Source organism: Rutidosis leptorrhynchoides, chromosome 4, assembly GCF_046630445.1.
Source record: "Rutidosis leptorrhynchoides isolate AG116_Rl617_1_P2 chromosome 4, CSIRO_AGI_Rlap_v1, whole genome shotgun sequence".
NCBI lineage: Eukaryota > Viridiplantae > Streptophyta > Magnoliopsida > Asterales > Asteraceae > Rutidosis > Rutidosis leptorrhynchoides.
The window spans coordinates 87,398,768-87,425,428 of NC_092336.1; the positions used below are offsets into that span (position 1 = coordinate 87,398,768).

At 37.7% G+C, this 26,661-nt stretch overlaps 1 protein-coding gene across 1 annotated transcript; it reads right to left on the reverse strand.

Moving 5' to 3' along the window:
* Positions 1-9,976: 9,976 nt before the first annotated feature.
* Positions 9,977-11,155, reverse strand: LOC139840790 (uncharacterized mitochondrial protein AtMg00810-like). The gene has a single exon (XM_071831037.1). The coding sequence runs from the start codon at positions 11,153-11,155 to the stop codon at positions 9,977-9,979; it is 1,179 nt and encodes a 392-aa protein (XP_071687138.1).
* Between the last annotated feature and the right edge of the window lie 15,506 nt (positions 11,156-26,661).

Consider the following 26,661-nt stretch of genomic DNA (forward strand, 5'->3'; position numbering starts at 1 on the left):
TAGATGAAGAAAATTGAAGAATGAAAGTGTTTGTAGGTGTTTTTGGTCGTTGGTATATGGATTAGATATAAAGGATATGTAATTTTGTTTTCATGTAAATAAGTCATGAATGATTACTCATATTTTTGTAATTTTATGAGATATTTCATGCTAGTTGCCAAATGATGGTTCCCACATGTGTTAGGTGACTCACATGGGCTGCTAAGAGCTGATCATTGGAGTGTATATACCAATAGTACATACATCTAAAAGCTGTGTATTGTACGAGTACGAATACGGGTGCATACGAGTAGAATTGTTAATGAAACTGAACGAGGATGTAATTGTATGCATTTTTGTTAAGTAGAAGTATTTTGATAAGTTTCTTGAAGTCTTTCAAAAGTGTATGAATACATATTAAAACACTACATGTATATACATTTTAACTGAGTCGTTAAGTCATCGTTAGTCGTTACATGTAAATGTAGTTTTGAAACCTTTAGGTTAACGATCTTGTTAAATGTTGTTAACCCATTGTTTATTATATCAAATGAGATGTTAAATTGTTACATTATCATGATATTATGATATATAATATATCTTAGTATGATATATACAGTTATATGTCGTTACAACGATAATCGTTACATATATGTCTCGTTTCGAAATCTTTAAGTTAGTAGTCTTATTTTTACATATGTAGTTCATTATTAATACACTTAATGATATATTTAATTATCATTTAAAATAATTAACCAAGTGTATCAATATCTTAATATGATTCATATGTACCTAGTAAAACGTTGTTATAACGATAATCGTTATATATATCATTTCGAGTTTCTTAACTTAGTAATCTCATTTCTTATGTATATCACACATTGTTAATATACTTAGTGAGATACTTACTCATCATAATCTCATGTAAACCATATATATATGTCTATATATACCACAACATGTAGTTTTTACAAATTTGTAACGTTCGTGAATCGCCGGTCAACTTGGGTGATCAATTGTCTATATGAAACTTATTTCAGTTAATCAAGTCTTAACAAGTTTGATTGCTTAACACGTTGGAAACATTTAGTCATGTAAATATCAATCTCAATTAATATATATAAACATGGAAAAGTTCAGGTCACTACAATTTGATCAACTACAAGGCTCGTCGGTTTATTCGAAAATTGATTTACGTTCTGGATATCATCAAATGCGAGTAAAGGAGGATGATATTCCAAAAATGCTTTTAGGACGCGTTATGGTCATTACAAGTTTATGGTTATGCCGTTTGGATTGACTAACGTACCAGCTGTGTTCATGGACCTTATGAACCGAGTGTGTGGGGCATATCTTGACAAGTTTGTCATTATTTTCATCGATGACATACTTATTTACTTAAAGAATGATCAAGAGCACGAAGAACATTTGAGAAAAGTGCCAGAAGTATTGAAGAAAGAAAAACTGTACGCTAAGTTTTCAAAGTGTGCATTTTGGTTGGAAGAAGTTCAATTCCTCGGTCACATAGTGAACAAAGAAGGTATCCAGGTGGACCCAGCATAGATCGAAACCGTTGAAAAGTGGGAAACCCCAAAAACTCCGAAGCATATACGTCAATTTTTAGGATTGGCTGGTTACTACAGAAGATTCATCCAAGATTTCTCCAAAATAGCAAAACCCTTGACTGCATTAACGCATAAAGGGAAGAAATTTGAATGGAAGGATGAATAAGAGAAGGCGTTTCAGTTATTGAAGAAAAAGCTAACTACGGCACCTATATTGTCATTGCCTGAAGGGAATGATGATTTTGTGATTTATTGTGACGCATCAAAGCAAGGTCTCGGTTGTGTATTAATGCAATGAACGAAGGTGATTGCTTATGCGTCTAGATAATTGAAGATTCACGAACAAAATTATACAACGCATGATTTGGAATTAGGCGCGGTTGTTTTTGCATTAAAGACTTGGAGGCACTACTTATATGGGGTCAAAAGTATTATATATACCGACCACAAAAGTCTTCAACACATATTTAATCAGAAACAACTGAATATGAGGCAGCGTAGGTGGATTGAATTGTTGAATGATTATGACTTTGAGATTCATTACCACCCGGGGAAGGCAAATGTGGTAGCCGACGCCTTGAGCAGGAAGGACAGAGAACCCATTCGTGTAAAATCTATGAATATAATTATTCGTACTAACCTTACAACTCAAATAAAGGAGGCGCAACAGGGGGTTGTAAAAGAAGGAAAGTTGAAGAATGAGATACCCAAAGGATCAGAGAAACATATTAATATTCGAGAAGATGGAACCCGATATAGGGCTGATAGAATTTGGGTACCAAGGTTTGGAGATGTGAGAGAAATGGTACTTAAAGAATCACATAAAACCAGATATTCAATACATCCCGGAGCGGGGAAGATGCATAAAGATCTCAAGAAACACTTTTGGTGGCCGGGTATGAAAGCCGATATTGCTAAATATGTAGGAGAATGTTTGACATGTTCTAAGGTCAAAGCTGAACATCAGAAACCATCAGGTCTACTACAACAACCTGAAATCCCGGAATGGAAATGGGAAAACATTACCATGGATTTCATTACTAAATTGCCAAGGACTGCAAGTGGTTATGATACTATTTGGGTAATAGTTGATCGTCTCACCAAGTCAGCACACTTCCTGCCAATGAGAGAAGATGACAAAATGGAGAAGTTGGCGCGATTGTATTTGAAGGAGGTTGTCTCCAGACATGGAATACCCGTCTCTATTATCTCTGAAAGGGATGGTAGATTTGTTTCAAGGTTCTGGCAGACGTTGCAACAAGCATTGGGGACTCGTCTAGACATGAGTACTGCCTATCATCCACAAACTGATGGGCAGAGTGAAAGCACGATACAAACACTTGAAGACATGCTACGAGCATGTGTTATTGATTTCGGAAACAGTTGGGATCGATAAAACGCTAATATGAAGAAAGAGCTTTTATAAATAAGTTCATATTACGCTACGAAATACTATTGACTACTCTTGATATTCTATATGATTAACTCGTTACATTTGACTATTTTGAAGGAAATGGCACCGACTACTCGACGCACCTTGAATATGAGCGAAGAGGAATTTCGTGCCTTTCTTGCTTCAAACATAGCCGCAGTACAGGCTGCACTACATACCAACAATAACCTTGGATCTAGCAGTACAGGAAATCGTGTAGGATGCACCTACAAAGAATTCACTGCCTGCAAACCTTTGGAATTTGATGGAACCGAAGGACCGATCGGATTGAAACGGTGGACCGAGAAGGTCGAATCGGTGTTTGCCATAAGTAAGTGTATTGAAGAGGATAAAGTGAAGTACGCTACGCATACCTTCACAGGTTCTGCGTTAACATGGTGGAATACCTATCTAGAGCAAGTGGGACAAGATGATGCTTATGCACTACCGTGGTCAGCATTCAAGCACTTGATGAACAAGAAGTACCGTCCCAGAACCGAGGTCAATAAGCTCAAGATAGAACTTAGAGGGTTACGAACCCAAGGATTTGATATTACCATGTACGAAAGACGATTCGCAGAATTATGCCTATTGTGTCCGGGAACGTTCGAAGATGAGGAAGAGAAGATCGACGTGTTTGTGAAAGGATTACCGGAAAGAATCCAAGAAGATATAAGTTCACACGAGCCCTCCTCCATACAACAGGCATGTAGAATAGCTCACAAACTAGTGAACCAGATTGAGGAAAGAATTAAAGAACAGACTACTGAAGAGGCCAATGTGAAGCAAGTCAAAAGAAAGTGGGAGGAAAACGGTGATAAGAATCACCAATACAACAACAACAGCAATTACAACAATAATCGCAACAACTATCCCAACAATCGCAACATCAATCGCAACTACAACAAATGGCCCAACAACAACAACAACAACAACAATAACAACAACAACAACAACAACAACAACAACAACAACAACAACTACAACAATCATCCCAACAACAAAAATAACCGCAACAACAACAACAATCAGAAGCAGCTATGCCAAAGGTGTGAAAAGTATCACTCGGGGTTCTGCACCAAATTTTGCAATAAGTGTAAAAGAAATGGTCATAGCGCGGCGAAGTGTGAGGTCTACGGACCAGGGGTTAACAGAACGAAAGGAACAAATGGTGTCAGAACGAGTAATGGCGGAGCAAGTAGTGTCGGAGCAAGTTATGTCAATGTAGTTTGTTATAAATATGGAAAACCGGGCCACATTATTAGAAATTGCCCGAACCAGGAGAACACGAATGGATAAGGCCGCGGAAGAGTTTTCAATCTTAATGCGGCAGAGGCACAGGAAGACCCGGAGCTTGTTACGGGTACGTTTATTATTGACAATAAATCTGCTTACGTTTTATTTGATTCGGGTTCGGATAGAAGCTATATGAGTAGAGATTTTTGTGCTAAATTAAGTTGTCCATTGATGCCTTTGGATAGTAAATTTTTACTCGAATTAGCAAATGGTAAATTAATTTCAGCAGATAATATATGTCGGAATCGAGAAATTAAACTGGTTAGCGAAACATTTAAGATTGACTTGATAACAGTAGAGTTAGGGAGTTTTGATGTGATAATCGGTATGGACTGGTTGAAAGAAGTGAAAGCAGAGATCGTTTGTTACAAAAATGCAATTCGCATTATACGAGAAAAAGGAAAACCCTTAATGGTGTACGGAGAAAAGGGCAACACGAAGCTACATCTTATTAGTAATTTGAAGGCACAAAAACTAATAAGAAAAGGTTGCTATGCTGTTCTAGCACACGTCGAGAAAGTACAAACTGAAGAAAAGAGCATCAATGATGTTCCCGTCGTAAAAGAATTTCCCGATGTATTTTTGAAAGAATTACCGGGATTACCCCCACATCGATCCGTTGAATTTCAAATAGATCTTGTACCAGGAGCTGCACCAATAGCTCATGCTCCTTACAGACTCGCACCCAGCGAGATGAAAGAACTGCAAAGCCAATTACAAGAACTTTAGAGCGTGGTTTCATTCGACCAAGCACATCACCGTGGGGAGCTCCTGTTTTGTTTGTCAAGAAGAAAGATGGTACATTTAGGTTGTGTATTGACTACAGTGAGTTGAACAAACTTACCATCAAAAACCGTTATCCACTACCGAGAATTGACGACTTATTTGATCAACTACAAGGCTCGTCTGTTTATTCAAAGATTGACTTACGTTCCGGGTATCATCAAATGCGGGTGAAAGAAGATGATATTCCAAAGACTGCTTTCAGAACACGTTACGATCATTACGAGTTTATGGTCATGCCGTTTGGTTTAACTAATGCACCAGCTGTGTTCATGGACCTTATGAACCGAGTGTGTGGACCATACCTTGACAAGTTTGTCATTGTTTTCATTGATGACATACTTATTTACTCAAAGAATGACCAAGAACACGGTGAACATTTGAGAAAGGTGTTAGAAGTATTGAGGAAGGAAGAATTGTACGCTAAGTTTTCAAAGTGTGCATTTTGGTTGGAAGAAGTTCAATTCCTCGGTCACATAGTGAACAAAGAAGGTATTAAGGTGGATCCGGCAAAGATAGAAACTGTTGAAAAGTGGGAAACCCCGAAAACTCCGAAACACATACACCAGTTTTTAGGACTAGCTGGTTACTACAGAAGGTTCATCCAAGACTTTTCCAGAATAGCAAAACCCTTGACTGCATTAACGCATAAAGGGAAGAAATTTGAATGGAAGGATGAACAAGAGAAAGCGTTTCAGTTATTGAAGAAAAAGCTAACTACGGCACCTATATTGCCATTGCCTGAAGGGAATGATGATTTTGTGATTTATTGTGACGCATCAAAGCAAGGTCTCGGTTGTGTATTAATGCAATGAACGAAGGTGATTGCTTATGTGTCTAGACAATTGAAGATTCATGAACAAAATTATACGACGCATGATTTGGAATTAGGCGTGGTTGTTTTTGCATTAAAGACTTGGAGGCACTACTTATATGGGGTCAAAAGTATTATATATACCGACCACAAAAGTCTTCAACACATATTTAATCAGAAACAACTGAATATGAGGCAGCGTAGGTGGATTGAATTGTTGAATGATTACGACTTTGAGATTCGTTACCACCCGGGGAAGGCAAATGTGGTAGCCGATGCCTTGAGCAGGAAGGACAGAGAACCCATTCGTGTAAAATCTATAAATATAATGATTCACAATAACCTTACAACTCAAATAAAGGAGGCGCAACAAGGAGTTTTAAAAGAGGGAAATTTAAAGGATGAAATACCCAAAGGATCGGAGAAGCATCTTAATATTCGAAAAGATGGAACCCGGTATAGGGCTGAAAGGATTTGGGTACCAAAATTTGGAGATATGAGAGAAATGATACTTAGAGAAGCTCATAAAACCAGATACTCAATACATCCTGGAACGGGGAAGATGTACAAAGATCTCAAGAAACATTTTTGGTGGCCGGGTATGAAAGCCGATGTTGCTAAATACGTAGGAGAATGTTTGACGTGTTCTAAGGTCAAAGATGAGCATCAGAAACCATCAGGTCTACTTCAATAACCCGAAATCCCGAAATGGAAATGGGAAAACATTACCATGGATTTCATCACTAAATTGCCAAGGACTGCAAGTGGTTTTGATACTATTTGGGTAATAGTTGATCGTCTCAACAAATCAGCACACTTCCTGCCAATAAGAGAATATGACAAGATGGAGAAGTTAGCACGACTGTATTTGAAGGAAGTCATCTCCAGACATGGAATACCAATCTCTATTATCTCTGATAGGGATGGCAGATTTATTTCAAGATTCTGGCAGACATTACAGCAAGCATTAGGAACTCTTCTAGACATGAGTACTGCCTATCATTTACAAACTGATGGGCAGAGCGAAAGGACGATACAAACGCTTGAAGACATGCTACGAGCATGTGTTATTGATTTCGGAAATAGTTGGGATCGACATCTACCGTTAGCAGAATTTTCCTACAATAACAGCTACCATTCAAGCATTGAGATGGTGCCGTTTGAAGCACTTTATGGTAGAAAGTGCAGGTCTCCAATTTGTTGGAGTGAAGTGGGGGATAGACAGATTACGGGTCCGGAGATAATACAAGAAACTACCGAGAAGATCATCCAAATTCAACAATGGTTGAAACCGCCCAAAGTCGACAAAATAGTTACGCTGACATTAAAAGAAAAGATATAGAATTTGAAATTGGAGAGATGGTCATGCTTTAAGTTGTACCTTGGAAAAGCGTTGTTCGATTTGGTAAACGAGGGAAATTAAATCCAAGGTATATCGGACCATTCAAGATTATTGATCGTGTCGGACCAGTAGCTTACCGACTTGAGTTACCTCAACAACTCGCGGCTGTACATAACACTTTCCACGTCTCGAATTTGAAGAAATATTTTGCTAAAGAAGATCTCACTATTCTGTTAGATGAAATCCAAATCAATGAAAAACTTCAATTCATCGAAGAACCCGTCGAAATAATGGATCGTGAGGTTAAAAGACTTAAGCAAAACAAGATACCAATTGTTAAGGTTCGATGGAATGCTCGTACAGGACTCGAGTTCACCTGGGAATGAGAAGATCAGATGAAGAAGAAATACTCGCATTTATTTCCCGAAAATACGTCAACACCTCCAACTTCTTAAAATTTCGGGACGAAATTTATTTAACTGGTAGGTACTGTAGTGACCCGAACTTTTCCATGTTTATATATATATTAAATGAAATTGTTATTTACATGATTAAGTGTTTCCAACATGTTAAGCAATCAAACTTGTTAAGACTTGATTAATTGAAATAGGTTTCATATCGATAATTGACCACCCAAGTTGACCGGTGGTTCACGAACGTTAAAACTTGTAAAAACTATATGATGACATATATATGGTTATATATATAGTTAACATGATTATATGATAAGTAAACATATCATTAAGTATATTAATAATGAACTACATATGTAAAAACAAGACTACTAACTTAATGATTTTGAAACGAGACATATATGTAACGATTATCGTTGTAACGACATTTAATGTATATATATCATATTAAGAGATATTCGTACATCATAATATCATGATAATATAATAATTTAAAATCTCATTTTATATTATAAACATTGGGTTAACAACATTTAACAAGATCGTTAACCTAAAGGTTTCAAAACAACACTTACATGTAACGACTAACGATGACTTAACGACTCAGTTAAAATGTATATACATGTAGTGTTTTAATATGTATTCATACACTTTTGAAAGAATTCAAGACACTTATCAAAATACTTCACTTAACAAAAATGCTTACAATTTCATCCTCATTCAGTTTCATCAACAATTCTACTCGTATGCATCCATATTCGTACTCGTACAATACACAGATTTTAGATGTATGTATTATTGGTATATACACTCCAATGATCAGCTCTTAGCAGCCCATGTGAGTCACCTAACACATGTGGGAAACATCATTTGGCAACTAACATGAAATATCTCATAAAATTACAAAAATATGAGTAATCATTCATGACTTATTTACATGAAAATAAAATTACATATCCTTTATATCTAATCCATACACCAACGACCAAAAACACCTACAAACACTTTCATTCTTCAATTTTATTAATCTAATTGATCTCTCTCAAGTTCTATCTTCAAGTTCTAAGTGTTCTTCATAAATTCTACAAGTTCTAGTTTCATAAAATCAAGAATACTTCCAAGTTTGCTAGCTTACTTCCAATCTTGTAAAGTGATCATCCAACCTCAAGAAATCTTTCTTATTTACAGTAAGATATCTTTCTAATACAAGAACTTTCAAGCCATCCAAGGATCCTTTAAAGCTAGATCCATTTTTCTCATTTCAGTAGCTTTATCCAGAAAACTTGAGGTTCGTGAATCGACCAGTGGCCAAGTCTTACTTCCCGACGAAGTAAAAATCTGTGAAAGTGAGTTACAGTCCCACTTTTAAAATCTAATATTTTTGGGATGAGAATACATGCAGGTTTTATAAATGATTTACAAAATAGACACAAGTACGTGAAACTACATTCTATGGTTGAATTATCGAAATCGAATATGCCCCTTTTTATTAAGTCTGGTAATCTAAGAATTATGGAACAGACACCGTAATTGACGCGAATCCTAAAGATAGATCTATTGGGCCTAACAAACCCCATCTAAAGTACCGGATGCTTTAGTACTTCGAAATTTATATCATATCCGAAGGGTGTCCCGAAATGATGGGGATATTCTTATATATGCATCTTGTTAATGTCGGTTACCAGGTGTTCACCATATGAATGATTTTTATCTCTATGTATGGGATGTATATTGAAATATGAAATCTTGTGGTCTATTGTTACGATTTGATATATATAGGTTAAACCTATAACTCACCAACATTTTTTGTTGACGTTTTAAGCATGTTTATTCTCAGGTGAATACTAAAAGCTTCCGTTGTTGCATACTAAAATAAGGACAAGATTTAAGGACAAGATTTAGAGTCCATGTTTGTATGATATTATGTAAAAACTGCATTCAAGAAACATATGTCGATGTAATATATTTCTATTGTAAACCATTATGTAATGGTCGTGTGTAAACAGTATATTTTAGATTATCATTATTTGATAATCTACATAATGCTTTTGAAACCTTTATTGATAAAATAAAGGTTATGGTTGTTTTAAAAATGAATGCAGTCTTTGAAAAACGTCTCATATAGAGGTCAAAACCTCGCAACGAAATCAATTAATATGGAACGTTTATAATCAATATGAACGGGACATTTCAATTAACGAGATTCAAGTTATTACGATGGGTAAAACACACCTTTTTGTGCGTATTGTATTATGCCATTTAAATAGATTACAAAGTATCCAAAATAAGAGAGATACATACAATATATAACATAAATAAAAGATGTACACAATATACACTATATATAAACCGTTACCCCCCCCCCCCCCCCGCAAGCGAAGATGGGGGTGAACCAACTCGAAGCTTGGATCGAAAGTCTTCAAATAGAGGACGAGGAAGACTTTTAGTGAAGATATCGGCAAGTTGAAGATGAGTGGAGACATTCTTAGTGTGAAGTTTCCCTGAAAGCACTAATTCTCGTACGAAATGATAATCAATATCAATATGCTTAGCACGCTTATGAGAAATTGGATTTTGACTTAGAAAGATAGCACTTCGATTATCACATAATAAAGTGGGACGTCCAGGAGGTAATACATGCAACTCTCGAAGTAGATGAGCAAGCCACAAAATTTCAGCAGCAGTATTTGCCATGGCTCGGTATTCAGATTCACAACTAGATCGGGCCACTGTTGGTTGTTTCTTGGCACTCCAAAAGACAAGATTACCGGCAAGAAAGATGGAGTAACCATAGGTAGAACGACGAGTCTCGATGCATCTAGCCCAATCAGCATCAGAATAGCCCAAAATATTTGGAGATGAAGCATGAAGAAACGATAACCCATAAGATATGGTGCCCTTAACATATCTTAATATCCGTTTGACAGCCTGAAAGTGATCAATAGTTGGGGCATGAAGAAATTGGCTTACCTGGTTGACTGCGTAGGAAAGATCGAGACGAGTGATTGTAAGATACTGAAGTGCACCAACTAAAGAACGATACTTAGTGGGATAAGTGTAAGGCTGTCCGTTAGAAGTAAGATAAGTTGAAGTAGATAACGGTGTAGCTATAGGTTTTGTATCCAAGAGTTGAGCACGCGCGAGTATGTCATGAGCATACTTAGATTGACTCAAAAATATTCCTGATGGAAGATAAGAAACTTCAAGTCCAAGAAAATAGTTAAGCTTTCCAAGATCGGTAATAAGGAATTCCTTGTTTAAGCGGGTGATAAAATCTCGAACCATAGATGCATTATTACCAGTAAGAATAATATCGTCAACATAAAAAATAAGATATAGAATATTAGAATCCTTCTTGAATACGAATAAAGAAGTGTCAGCTCGACTGCACGTAAACCCCAAACTTACAAGGAAAGAGCTTAATCGTTGAAACCAAGCCCGAGGTGCTTGTTTCAAACCATAGAGAGCCTTTTTTAACCGACAAACATGATTTGGAAAGCGAGTGCTCACAAAACCCGGAGGTTGCTCCATATAAACCACCTCGGAGAGATTTCCATTCAAAAAAGTATTTTTGACATCGAGTTGATGAAGAGGCCATTTATTCTAAACGGCTAAATAAAGTATAACTCGAACAGTAGAAGCTTTAACAACGGGACTGAAGGTAAAAGAATAATCGATACCCGGTACTTGAGTGAATCCTTGGGCAACTAAGCGTGCTTTATATTTGTCAATGGATCCATCGGCAAGAAACTTGGTATTAAAAACCCACTTGGAACCAACAACGTTGAAGTTAACAGGCCGTGGAACTAAATCCCAAGTTTGATTTTGTTGTAATGCTTTCATTTCCTCACACATAGCATCAAACCATTTGGGGTCCTTGGCAGTAGATTTGAACCCTTTCAGCTCATGCGAGGCAAAAAGAGCCTGATGTAGTGTGGATGACTTAAGATGAGAAAGATCCGCGAAATGTCTCGGCTTAAAAATACCATCTTTCGAACGAGTCTGCATAGGATGACCAGGTTGGGAAGTCGAAACATGTCCATCAGTAGCAGTTACCAAAGGTGCTAGTGAAGCAGGCACCGAAGGCGCTGGTGGAGCACCATCATGGTTGAATGAGGTTGTCGGTACATCCAGAACCGAAGATGAGGAAGGTGCTGTGCATAAGTTACAAGGAGTAGAAGGCTTTGGTGAGCTTGTAGGTAACGGTATAGGTGGCAACGAAGGTTGTGATGAGGGATAGTCATCACAGTAAGTGGATAGAAGAGGTGTAGCTATCAATGATTGTCCTTTAAAAGGAAAAACTTTTTCGTCAAATTGAGCATGACGAGTAGTATAAATACTCTGAGTAGATAAGTCGAGACATTGATAGCCCTTATAGCGAGTATTGTAACCAATAAAAACACACGAAGCACTTCTTGGAGCAAGCTTGTGAGAAGAGTAATCCCGAAGATACGGAAATACACAACATCCGAAAACCTGAAAATTTGCATAGTTTGGCTTGACGGAAAAAAGTAACTCATATGGCGATTTATTGTCAAGAACCTTTGTTGGCAAACGATTAATAATATGAACCACAGAGCTAAATGCATGACTCCAATAACATGCTGGCATGTGTGCATTAAACATAAGAGCCAAACCTGTTTCGGCAACATGACGATGCTTACGTTCGGCTCGCCCATTTTGTTGAGGAGTGTATGGACAAGAGAGCCGATGATGAGTACCATTTTTAAGCAACATGTCACGAACTTCATGATTCGTAAATTCGATGCCACCATCTGATTGAAAAGTCTTTGCATGAAAATTGAGTTTGTACTAAAGCAATAAATGATGCAAAAACACTAGCAAAATCAGACTTGGCTTTTAGTGGATAGAATCACGTAAACCTGGAGTAATCATCAATAAAAATAACATAATAATGATAACCATTAATATAATTAATGGGAGAAGGTCCCCACAAATCACAATGAACCAAATCCAATATATTCAAAGCACGTTTCAAATTAATATCAAAAGATAAACGTTTGCTTTTAGCTAACTGACAAGAAGAACATAAACTAGGATTCGGTAAACCATAAGTAATAGATAGACAACCATGTTTATTTAAAAGAGAAATAACGTCATGAGACACATGCCCTAATCTAGAATGCCATAAATCAAAAGAAGCTTTAGTGCATGTGGATGATAGTTTTGCCAAAAAAGCATGCTGACTTTGCTCGAGAACATATAAGCCATTCCTACGTTTTCCGGTAGCGAGAGTTTACTTGGAATGACGGTTCTGAATATAAAACATCGGATCAGAAAATAAGACATCAACTTGATTATCATGAGTGATCTTACTAACAGAGAGCAAATTCTTTTTAATATTTGGCACAACCAAAACATCAAGCAATGAAATATGAGGAGATAAAGTAAGTTTGCCACTATGAGAAACAGGTGACTTATCCCCATTTGCAAAATAAATAGAAGCATTACCCGTATAAGGAGTAGTATAATCAAGTTGGCTAGCATTTGACGTCATGTGATCCGAGGTACCCGTATCAACAAACCAATTGGGTGTGGTATTACATTGAGCTTGAAAAGCCTCGGCGAGATTAGCATCAATTGATGGTGATGGTCTAGCAAATTTTGGAAGATCAGGGCAAGCATTGGCATAATGACCATTTTGATGACATAATTGACAATTAGGCAGTTTACAATTGTTATAACCACCACGTCCACACCCTCTGGAATATGACCCACGATTGTAATTACCACGACCACGTGAGGAATTTGGTGTGGCAGATGAGGTGGTATTAAAAGCAACAGGAGCAACAGCAGGGGCGTCCGAAACTGAATGAAGAAACATCTCGTGGCTCTCAGCTTGAGAAACGAGATTACGAAAAGTAGGGCGAGGAGTAATAAGTAGTTTTGTTGTGGAGAAAGTTTCAAAGGATGGACCGAGACCGCATAAACACCAATGTATTTTATCGTCTTCACCTAAGCAATGACCAATAGCTTGTAATTGATCACAAATACCATTGAATTTCTTTGAGAAATCAGCAACAGTTGAAGAGCCTTTTTTGAGATGTTGAAGAGAATCACGAAGCGTATGAGTGCGCTCCAGCAAGTCATGACGGTATGCAGATTCAAGGGCAAGCCAAACTTCTCGAGCAGTGGTGTGACCGATGGTTTCGGCCATGGCTTCTTTAGATAACGAGGATTGAATGAGAATGAGGACACGTTAATCTCCTGCAATCTAAGATGTAAAGGTAGGATTGGTGGCGCCATCAGTAACAGTAGCTGGTGGCTTAATAAGGGAACCATCGACATAGCCTATAAGGCGTTGGTAAGTGAGCAAAGGGGCCATCTGTTTGTGCCATAGTAAGTAATTTGTAGATGAGAGTTTGATGGATATCATATGAAGGATGGTTGAGAGGGGAAGGGTGATAATACTAAAAACGAACATATATTTAATAGCATTATCCCTCAAGAAAGACAAGCTTTTAGTTGCAATTGTTCTATTTACAAGTGATATTCGTTTAAATAATAAAAGGTGAAGACAAAAGACAGATTCGACGAATTGAAGACACAAACGACCAAAAAGCTCAAAAGTACAAAGTACAATCAAAGTGGTTCCAATTATTGATAAGAAACGTCTCAAAATTACAAGAGTACAAGACGCGAAACGCAAAATACAAGATATTAAATTGTACGCAAGGACGTTCGAAAATCCGGAACCGGGACCAAAGTCAACTCTCAACGCTCGACGCAACGGACTAAAAATTACAAATTAGCTATGCACATAAATATAATATAATATTTAAATAATTCTTATAATTATTTATATATTATATTTATTTATTAAAACGTCGACAAGCTTGTGAACAAAAACATGTGAGCTGGTACCTACCTCCATGCGATCGCATGGCCTGGAGGCACAAAAGCCATGCAATCGCATGTCACACTTTTTCAGTTCAGGTCCTATAAATTTCGCAGCTTGGTGATGATTTTATACATCTTTTTCTTCTCTTCTCTCAACGTATAATAAATAAATATATATTATAATTTTAATTTTAATTTTAAATTCTAATAATAAGGGTATGTTAGCGAATATTGTAAGGGTGTAAGTCAAAATTCTGTCCGTGTAACGCTACGCTATTTTTAATCACTGTAAGTTATGGTTAATGTTATTTTTAAATTAATGTCTCGTAGCTAAGTTATTATTATGCTTATTTAAGACGAAGTAATCATGATGTTGGACTAAAATATTTAAAATTGGGTAATTGGGCCTTGTACAATAATTGGGGTTTGGATAAAAGAACGACACTTGTGGAAATTAGACTATGGCTATTAATGGGTTTTATAATAACTAAACGATACCTCGTTAATTTAATATATAGACTTATAATTTAACGTATTTATATATAACACATACGCTTGACTGGGTACGGTGGGCGGGATATCTATAAATACCAATAATTGTTCATTTTACCGGACACGGAACTGGATTAATAGTTAATAGACTTGTTGAAACAGGGGTGGATTACATTCAAGGGTAATTGGTGTAATTGTTAACAAAGTAGTAAAATCTTGGTTTACACGCAGTCGATAACCTGGTGTATTCATTAAACAAAGTATTAAGACCTTGTTACAATTCGAATCCCTAATTAGTTGGAATATTTGACTTCGGGAATAAGAATAATTTGACGAAGACTTCCGTATTTTATGATTATGACTGATGGACTATTATGGACAAATCCGTATGGACATATTGAATAATCCAGGACAAAGAACAATTAACCCATGGGAATAAACTAAAAATCAACACGCTAAACATCATGATTATGGAAGTTTAAATAAGCATAATTCTTTTATTTCATATTTAATTGCACTTTTAATTATCGCACTTTTATTTATTGTCATTATATTTAATTGCACTTTTAATTATCGTACTCTTTAATTATCGCAATTTTATTTTATCGCACTTTTATTTATCGCAATTTCATTATCGTTATTTACTTTACTCTTAAAATTAAGTTATATTTATTTTTAATATTTTACATTAGGTTTTAACTGCGAATAAAGTTTTAAAAATCGACAAACCAGTCATTAAACGGTAAAAACCCCCTTTTATAATAATAATACTACTTATATATATTTTTGTATTTTTACAAATACAGTTTTTAAAAAATATAGCGTTAAGCTTGTTTAAAAGATCCCTGTGGAACGAACCGGACTTACTAAAAAAACTACACTACTGTACGATTAGGTACACTGCCTATAAGTGTTGTAGCAAGGTTTAGGTATATCCATTCTATAAATAAATAAATATCTTGTGTAAAATTGTATCGTATTTAATAGTATTTTCTTGTAAAAATTAATACTATTTCATATACCCCTCGCATAACATCAAGTATTTTTGGTGCCGCTGCCGGGGAAAGCTAAAACGCCGAAAGCGCAACGCTAAATATATAAAAAAAGATTTTTATTTTACTTATAAAAATATACGTTTTTAAAAAAAATAATAATAATATATTCAAAAATATAAAAAGAAAAATAAAATTTATATATTTTTAAGAGTTTGTTAAATATTTAAGTTTTATAAAGTTTCTTTATTTTTATTTTTAGTTTGTAAAAATATAAATTTTATTTAAATATTTTCTATTAATATAAAACAGAAAACTGAAAAAAAATATATACAAAAACACTCGAGGCCCGGTACTGTAGCAGCCCAAAGTGTGGCCCGAAACCCTAGCTCATGCGATCGCATGAGCCCGAAGGCACTTTCTGACAAGCCACAGTTTGACTTTCCGCTGCATTAATTACGGAGTATATATTATTATTATTATTCTAAACCCTAATTAGGGTTAGTTAATTAAATAATTAATTTAGTTTTTGTTTTAGTTTTTAGTTTTAATCTGTATTTTATGTATTAATTAGTTTTAATAAATTATAAAATTAATACTTTTATAAAATAAATAATATAAAAATAATATTTTTATAAAAATTGTACTTTTTGCAACTTTAAGTATATTTTTATATTTTGCATCTTTTTATTTGTTTTAGCGTAATATTTGTACTTTTTGTTCGTATTTAGTTTTAATTCATAGTTTTTGCCATAGTTATTTTTATTTCTAGATTTTTAGGCTTTGCCGTAAAATCCCTTAAGTGCTTTTTCTTTAGACTAAGATTTAGGTGCTTTAGAATTTTGCGACGCCGTTTTATATATTTTAGTACCTTTTTAAGTTATTGCCATTTGGGATATAGAATTCCTTTTAAGCTTTAATACCTTTAGACTCAACTTTTAATATTTTGTTTTTAGAATTTTAAGTTTCGATGTTTTTCTTTCTTATTTTTATTTATCGACGCCTATTATTTTTTGACCTTTTATTTTTCGACGTTTTTCCGACGCGCTCTTTTTTCTTTCTTATTTCTCGCCGCTCTAGTTTTTTTTAGGACATAGAATTTTCTATTTCTTCTCTAAAATTTCTTTAAATTTCGACAAAAAATTATTTTAAGTGGTTAAATTGATAGACATCCAAATTTTCTGCTTCGTAGTAATAGTTGGATTTGTTAGTGGCTGAGTTGTGAGCTTCCGATTTAAAGGGTTCTGTCTCCGTGCTGCATCTATTGGCTATTCGAAACGTGGGCAAAAGCAGAAAAGTCTATTAATTTGATAACTTATATAATTTTTATCTTTTATAACTAATAGGATATTCAGTGAATGCACCGAGCAAAACGTTCACCACCTTTTATACGTTCACCACCTGTAACTCGATCAAGACATCTACCAAATATTGTCGCCGTTGATTTTTCTTTAGAATCGTCATCCAGTCGACCAAGTACTCCAATTCAAATTCCCGATAATCCATTTTTTGAACCCGATCTCACAATTGAGAATCCGGAGAATATTCAGGGACAATTCATAGATCCTGAACCACTAATCTTTCCTCCGAAACCACCAATCATTCAAACGGAGATTGTCGAGGAACCAACCATTAAATCAGAATCCTCTAGTGATTCAGATTCAACAAATTCAATAATGGAGAATCTGGAACCTCTAAGTATGGAAGACCGAATGAGAGCTAAACGCACTGGCCAAGGTCACGCAATTACTCAACTTGACATTAATGCGCCAGATTATGAAATCAAAGGACAAATTTTACACATGATAACTAATCAATGCCAATTTAGTGGTGCGCCGAAGGAAGATCCAAATGAACATCTTTGTACCTTTAATAGGATCTGTACACTATTTAAAAGCTGAGAAATGGAGGATGAACAGATATATCACATGTTATTTCCCTGGACTTTAAAGGGAGAAGCCAAAGATTGGTTGGAATCGTTACCTGAAGGGATGATTGATACATGGGATGTTTTAGTTGAAAATTTTCTTAAACAATTCTTTCTGGCATCTAAAGCCGTGAGACTTCAAGGGGAAATTGTTACGTTCACACAAAAGCCAAACGAAACTCTATATGAGGCGTGAACCAGATTTGGAAAGTTATTAAGAGGATGTCCGCAACATGCTTTAGACACTTGTTAAATAGTACAAATATTCTACCAAGGATGCGACATCACTACAAGGAAAGACATCGATATAGCAGCTGGTAGTTCTATTATAAAAAAAACCGCAACTGATGCTTATAAAATTATTGATAACACTGCTTCCCACTCACATGAGTGGCACCAAGAAAAAGATATTGTTAGATCATCTAAAGCAGCTAAAGCCGATTCTATCCATGACTTAGATTCCATTTCTGCAAAGATAGATGCTGTCGAGAGACGAATGGAAAAGATGACTAAGGATATATCCTCAATACGAATTAGTTGTGAGCAGTGTGGAGGACCACATTTAACAAAAGATTGTCTCAGTATTGAACTAACAATGGAACAAAGAGAGAATGTTTCATATATAAACCAAAGGCCTGGAAATAATTATCAGAATAATTATCAACCGCCAAGACCAATTTACAATCAAAACCAGAATTATAACCGAAATGTTCCATACAACAACCAACAAGGTCCTAGTAATCAACATGTGACGCCCCGTACTAAATCATCATGTACGGACCATCAACAACAGGATCATTACAAGGTTAAGTACTATATGCGTTTTCAAAACAGAGTTTACATTCATAAATAAAAGTGACGTCATAACATACGTCAATTGTTTTACAAATCAAAAGTATGCTTCGCTAAGTAGAAGCATTAAATAAGTGTACGTGACCATAATGGTCGTTACATAACATGAGTTCATAAGTAAAAAGTTTGAATGCAACATAAGTAGTCATGCGATAACAACTCAAGGCAGCGGGTTCTACAGCACGACTAGTAAGATAGCGGAAGCGACATCAAGCACCTGAGAAAATACATGCTTAAAAAGGTCAACACAAAGGTTGGTGAGCTATAGTTTAAGTATAACAGTAATGTAAGTAGGCCACGAGATTTCAGTGCTACAACGAGCGTTTCAAAAGTATGTAAAAGTATATGCTTAACCGTGGGCACCCGGTAACTAACTTAACGTTTAATGTACCCCCTTAAAGTGCACTTGGCAAGTGCGTATAACCTCGAAGTATTAAACACTCGTTAAATGCTAGCGCTACTAGCCCGAGTGGGGATGTCAAACCCTATGGATCCATATCTAAGATTCGCGTTCACGGTTCAAAAACCAATGATTAAACGTTACCGAGCTAAAGGGAATGTTTCTGCCGTTATATAACCCACACATATATAAAGTTTAAGTACTCGTGCCTAGTATGTAAAACATAAAATCCGCATGCATTCTCAGTTCCCAAAATAAGTTAAAGTAAAAAGGGAATGCTATAACTCACAATGATTAGTAGTAATGGTAAGGTAGTAGTCGGAATGTGGTGTGCAAGTAACGGTCCAAACGTCCTCAACCTAAGTCAAATAGCACTAAGTCAATAAGTCGTCTCAAAAGGTTTACAAGTACGTAATTAAGGTCGTAAGGGTCATCATCAATCATCATTAAACAAAAGGTAACAAGTAAGGCTCGTTTATGAAAGTCGTTTAAAACAAAGGCTGACTTCGGTCAGTCACCACGGCCTCTACCCTTACTGAATTAAGGTGAGACCAGTGGTCATGGCTCCGTCTATGAGTCCCTTAAGTGTGGTAAAATTTACAGAAGTAAACTCGTCTTGGTTTGACCGTGGCGACGGTCTAAGTGCGAGTAGGTCAGAAATTTCTGCATAACGTTAAAGGACATGGTAACGATCGGAGGGCCATAAATCCTAAACCGTAACTCGGATTAAGACGAGTCCTATATGAAAAGTTATCTACTCGAAAAGTTCTATCTAAAAATCAAGGTTAGAACAGCCCAGGTCTACTGGTCTGTTCCAGAAATAGCTGAACAGAAACTTTTGGACAGAAACAGTGGGTTTTAGGTGAGTTCCGGTGTCTTGGTGCTTGATGCTCATCATGGTTCTCATCCTTGATGCGTATAGCTTCAAGTGTACAACTCGTTGATGTGTTAACATCATTTTGACCAAGGTTTGTCCATCATAACTCAAGTGCAAGTGTTGTAAGTGTTTGATGAACCAAGGTTACATGTAAGTTTATGAACAAGTTCATGAACACTAAGAAAGATCACAACCAAGTGTTGGATCCATGATACTTGCACCAAAGTGTAAGCTCTTGTTGGTTTCATGTCCTTGTTCAAATGTGTAGTAAGCTACTAATAATAAGAAATAAAGAAAATGAATGATAAGCCTAAACCAACCATGAAGGTGGTATTCTAGTAACATACAACAAACAAGAACACAAGTAACAATTATAAAGATTATAACTTTAAATCTTTTGAAACAAAATATGTAGAACATAACTAGATAGATTATGTTCTTGGATGTTCTTGTTATAACAAGATAAAGATGAAGAATCAAAACTAGAAAGTTTGATCTTGTAACTTAGTAAATAAAGACAAGTAAGTAAGTAAATAACAACTAGTAAATGACAAGTAATCAAAGACAAGTAATCTTTAAACAACAAAGAACTACAAATGATGATGATTAAAGGGTATAAGGCCACGGTTTTGTAAAGAAAAGAAAGGGAGAAAAGAAGTCCAAATTGCTTACAAGTATGAAGAGAAAGAAGAGGAAGTTTGAGAGAAATTTGAGAGGTATCAAGTGTGTGTTTGAATGGAAGAAGTCTAGCAAGTGAGGTAATGAAAAATGAAAGCCAAAAATCACTCCTAAAGGCCATCAAACCGTTGGCTAGCTGAAAAGGGAGGGGGAGGACAAAGTTCTTTGGTTATTAGGGTGTTAAAGCTTCAAAAGTTGGTTAAAGAGTGGTTACACATGGGGATTATGGCATGACTAGATTCCAAATGTTCAAACCAACTAGTTACAAGTCCTAAGTAATACTTACACTTTGAAAGAGTGGGCTAAAGGTCCATTAATAAATGTAGGGTGGGCTTACACAAGTCCATTAACACTAAAAGGCCCAAGTTGTAAGCAAGTAACAAGTAAGTCAACTAAAAGTCCAACATAAGCCCAAGTAACTAACTAATAGCTTTAGTTAATTAAAATGATTAATAAAATTAATCATGAATGTAAATAATATCTTAAAATATTATTCGTGCAAGTTCCGGGTGTCACAAAGACGTTTCGGGCATTTAAAGTTCAAGTACGGGCAATCAAAGCAACATGTAAATGTAATAACATACATTCGTTTAATCAAGCGTATTAATAATAATAATTATTAATAAATAACGTAGGAAAAACCAGGGTCGTTACATTACCCACCTGTTAAAGAAAATTTCGTCCCGAAATTCAAGCTGAAGTAGATGGAGGAGTCGGGAAAAGATGAGGATACTTCCGCATCATTTGATCCTCTCGTTCCCAAGTAAACTCAGGTCCTCGTTTGGCATTCCATCGTACTCGTACAATCGGAATCTTGTTGCGTTTCAAAGTTTTGATCTCACGATCCATAATCTCAACAGGTTCCTCCACAAAGTGGAGTTTGTCATCAATAGTAAGTTCTTCCAATGGTATGATGAGTTCGGGTGCAGCAAGACACTTCTTCAAGTTTGACACATGGAAGGTAGGATGAACTGAGCTCAATTGTGCTGGTAGATCCAAACGGTAAGCAACTGGTCCAACACGTTCCAAGATCTCGAAAGGACCAATGTATCGTGGGTTCAACTTTCCACGTTTTCCAAAACGGATCACACCTTTCCAAGGTGCAACCTTCAACATTACACGATCACCAACATTAAATTCAAAGTCCTTACGTTTAAGATCGGCATAACTCTTTTGGCGATCACGGGCAGTCTTAAGTCTAGCTTGAATCTGAGCAATCTTCTCCGTGGTTTCGTGAACTACCTCGGGTCCGGTGATTTGCTTTTCTCCTACTTCGGCCCAACAAATAGGAGATCGGCACTTACGACCATACAGTGCTTCAAAAGGTGCAGCATTAATGCTTGAGTGATAACTGTTGTTGTACGAGAATTCGGCGAGTGGCAAATGCCTTTCCCAGGCCTTTCCAAAATCAATGACACATGCACGCAGCATGTCCTCCAAGGTCTGAATCGTTCGTTCACTTTGTCCGTCAGTCTGAGGATGATAAGCAGTACTCATGTCAAGACGAGTTCCCATGGCTTCTTGCAAAGAACGCCAAAATCTGGAAGCAAAACGGGGATCGCGATCGGAGATGATTGATAAAGGTACACCATGACGAGATACAACCTCTTTGATGTACAGCTGAGCAAGTCTTTCCATTGTATCAGTTTCCTTCATCGCTAGGAAGTGTGCAGATTTGGTGAGGCGGTCAACAATAACCCAAATAGTATCGCATCCGCCCACCGTCTTCGGCAGCTTAGTAATGAAATCCATTGTGATCCTTTCCCACTTCCATTGTGGGATTTCCGGCTGTTGAAGTAACCCAGAAGGTCTCTGATGCTCGGCTTTAACCTTCGAGCAAGTCAAACACTTGCCAACATAAGTCGCAACGTCCTTCTTAAGATTCGGCCACCAATACTGTTCTTTAAGGTCGTGGTACATCTTACCTGCACCAGGGTGAATCGAATATCTCGATTTGTGTGCTTCATCAAGTATCAGGCTTCGTAGATCTCCATAGTAAGGTACCCAAATTCTTCCGGCATAACATCAGAGTCCAGACTCTCTAACCTCGAATCGAGAGACAAGTATGTTCAAATGCTCGTGAGATATGTTCTCCTCCTTGAGAGCCTCAACTTGGGCTACTCTGATCTGGTTGTTGAGGTTCGAATGGATGGTGATGTTCAGAGCCCTAACACGGAGAGGTGCCGTCCTCTCCTTTCGGCTTAAAGCGTCAGCTACAACATTGGCCTTGCCAGGGTGATAACGGAGTTCACAATCGTAGTCGTTGAGCGTCTCGATCCATCGACGCTGTCTCATATTCAATTGCTTCTGATCGAAGATGTGCTGGAGACTCTTGTGATCGGTGAAGATAGTGCTCTTAGTTCCATACAAATAATGTCTCCACAATTTGAGTGCAAAGACAACGGCTCCAAGTTCAAGATCATGTGTTGTGTAGTTCCGCTCGTGAATCTTCAATTGGCGGGAGGCATAGGCAATAACCTTTGATCGTTGCATCAGTACACAACCAAAACCACTCTTCGACGCATCGCAATAAACAACAAAGTCGTCACTGCCTTCAGGAAGTGATAGGATAGGTGCGGAGGTTAACTTCTTCTTCAAAGTTTGGAATGCTGATTCGTGTGTGGGTTCCCAAATGAACTTCTTGCCCTTGTGAGTCAGTGCGGTCAAAGGACGCGCAATCAGAGAAAATCCTTCGATAAACCTTCGATAATAACCGGCGAGACCTAGAAACTGGCGAATATGCGTTGGAGTAGTGGGGGTCTCCCACTTGCTGATGGCTTCAATCTTGGCGGGATCAACTTTGATACCCTGGTCGCTCACAACATGACCCAAAAACTGTACTTCCTTCAACCAAAATTCGCACTTGGAGAATTTGGCGTAAAGTTGCTCTTGTCTTAAGAGTTCAAGCACTAGTCGAAGGTGTTGCTCATGTTCTTCTTCGCTCTTAGAGTAGATGAGGATATCATCTATGAAGACGATAACAAACTTATCCAAGTAAGGCTTGCAGACACGATTCATGAGATCCATGAACACGGCAGGGGCATTTGTCAAACCGAATGGCATCACGAGGAACTCATAATGACCATAACGGGTCCTGAATGCAGTTTTCATCACGTCACTTTCCTTCACCCTCAGCTGGTGATATCCCGATCGCAAATCGATCTTTGAATAAACGCTCGATCCTTGTAGTTGATCAAAAAGATCATCAATTCGTGGAAGAGGATATCGATTCTTGATAGTCAATTTGTTGAGTTCACGGTAGTCGATACACATACGGAAGGATCCATCCTTCTTCTTTACAAATAACACAGGTGCGCCCCAAGGCGAAAAGCTTGGTTGGATAAACCCTCGATCTAATAGCTCTTGTAGTTGACTCTGTAATTCTTGCATCTCGGAAGGTGCGAGTCTATAAGGTGCGCGAGCTACAGGTGCAGCTCCTGGCACTAAGTCAATCTGAAACTCTACTGCCCTCGGTGGCGGTAATCCAGGCAGTTCTTCGGGAAAGACATCGGAAAACTCGTTCACAATACGCACATCGTTCACGTTCTTCACCTCAGTTTCTACTGCTTTCACATGTGCTAGGACAGCAAAGCGTCCCTTCTTCATAATCTTTTGCGCTTTCACGCAACTAATGAGGTTCAACTTCGAGGTACATCTCTCTCCATAGATAACCAGTGGTTCACCATCTCCTTGAGGTATGCGAAGTGCTTTATCTCCACAGATAACATCGGCCTTTATCTTGCTCAACCAATCCATACCGACGATTGCGTCAAAACTTCCCAGTTTGATAGGTATCAAATCAATTTCGAAATCTGCACCAGCTATGTTGATAATAGCTCCATGACTAATATGGTCAACCTTTTCAAGTTTTCCATTGGCTACCTCGACAAGCATACTTTCCTTCAAAGGAACTAACGACCAATCTAACTTATCACAAAAATGTCTACACACATAGCTCCTATCGGCACTAGTATCAAATAGGACAGAAGCTAAAAGATTGTTGATCTTGAATATACCTGTCACCAAGTCGGGGTTGTCGCGAGCGTCCCTTGCATTAACATTGAAGGCTCTAGCACGTGGTGGTCCGCCATCCTTACGCTTGTTAGGACACTCGTTTCTGAAATGGCCCGTCTTTCCACATTCATAACACTTCTTAGGCCCATTGTTGTTGTGGTTTGGCTTCACATTCAAAGTGGTAACCTTGCAATCATTGCCAACATGTCCAGATCGTTGGCACTTCTCACAGATAACATTGCAATACCCAGTGTGGTGCTTGTAGCACCTATTGCATTGTGGTAGGGTTCCTTTGTAGTTCGGATTGGTGCGGTTGTTGTTGTTGGGGTTGGTGTTGTTGTTGTGCATGTTGTTGTTTTGCCTAAACCCTTCTTGTCGCTTTGCCGGGTTTTGATCATAGTTCCTACCCCTGTTGTTGTTGTGGTTGTTGTCCCATTTCCTCTTTTCGCCACTAACAGTTTCGAACTTAGCCTTCTCCGGCTCGTCAAGGATGATTTGATTCAAGAGAGTATGCGCCATGCGCATTGCTTCGGGAACACTTGGTGGCTTGGATGAGGTAACATTACCCTTGATGGACTTAGGAAGTCCCGAGAAGTATTTCTCCAAACGCTTAAATTCGGGGGTGACCATGGTTGGACACATAAGAGCCAATTCCAAAAACCTACGGTTGTAGTTGTTAAGGTCGTTCCCTACGGTCTTCAATTGCATAAATTCGATTTCCATCTTTTGAATCTCGGTTCTCGGACAGTATTCCTCGATCATAGCACATTTAAATTCTTCCCAAGGCGTAGCATACGCCTCATCAATTCCTTTCGCTTGGGCCATGGTATTCCACCATGTGAGCGCGCCATCAGACAGCGTGCAAGATGCAAATTTCGTTTTGTTAGCCTCAGAACAATTGCTAACCCTGAATACCGATTCCAACTTTTCGAACCATCTGGTGAGACCGACGGGTCCCTCAGTGCCACTGAAGTAGTGTGGCTTGCAGTTTTGGAATTCCTTGTAAGTACACCCATCTCGGACGACAGGTGGATTGACAGGCGGTGGTGGTGGAACTTGGGGTGGTCTTTCAGCTAGTGCAGCAGCGACTCGCTCGTTAATCATTTCCTCAATTTGTGCCGCGGTGGGGATAGATCTCCCGTTGGCCATGATGTTCTATACAAACATTTTGACTCAAGTCAAAATCCATTATGCAAATAATAATAGTATAGTATATAACAACCAACATGAAAACAGCACAACACATGTTGATTAAGTAATGCAAGCATATATAAGTACCACAAAACCATGATATGATAACGTAAATAGAACACTTGCGCACAAAGAAACAACACAAATTCCATTCATTAATGATAATAAGTTCATACATTACAATAAGTTCGTGCATTACATAAGTGAAATATGAAATTACAAAAGAGATTACAATACAGAATCTAGTACAAAGTCCTACGGCGATGGTGGGTACAAGATGTCCAAAACATGAGTCATCTGCTCCTCGAGCTCAGTAACTCGAGTCTGGAGAATCTCAATCTCCCGCCTCATTTCCTCATTAGAGGAAGATGGTGGGGCAGGTGGTGCTGGCGGTGCAGGTGGAGCCGGTGGTGCTGAAGTGGATGGTCCGGCTCTGGGTGGAGACGGTAATATCAGTGGGTCGGCGGGGTACGGCACCAGCCGTTTACGAGCAGTGATCCTACGACGCCGACCATAAGCGTCAGTGATAGTACGACCAGGAATTATGCCAGCGAAGCGATACCGCTTCTTCGGCGGGGTAGAAGGTGCCTGAATCGGTCGGTCAGCGGGATCCTCCTCATCACTGGAGTCGTTAGATGAGGTGTCGTCTGAAGAAGCATCGGTGGAAGAACCGTCGTCTGAATCATGCGGTGGTGGCGCGGGTGGCTCAACATATCCGAAAGCGGCCAACATCTGTCGGTGTCGGCCTGGCGT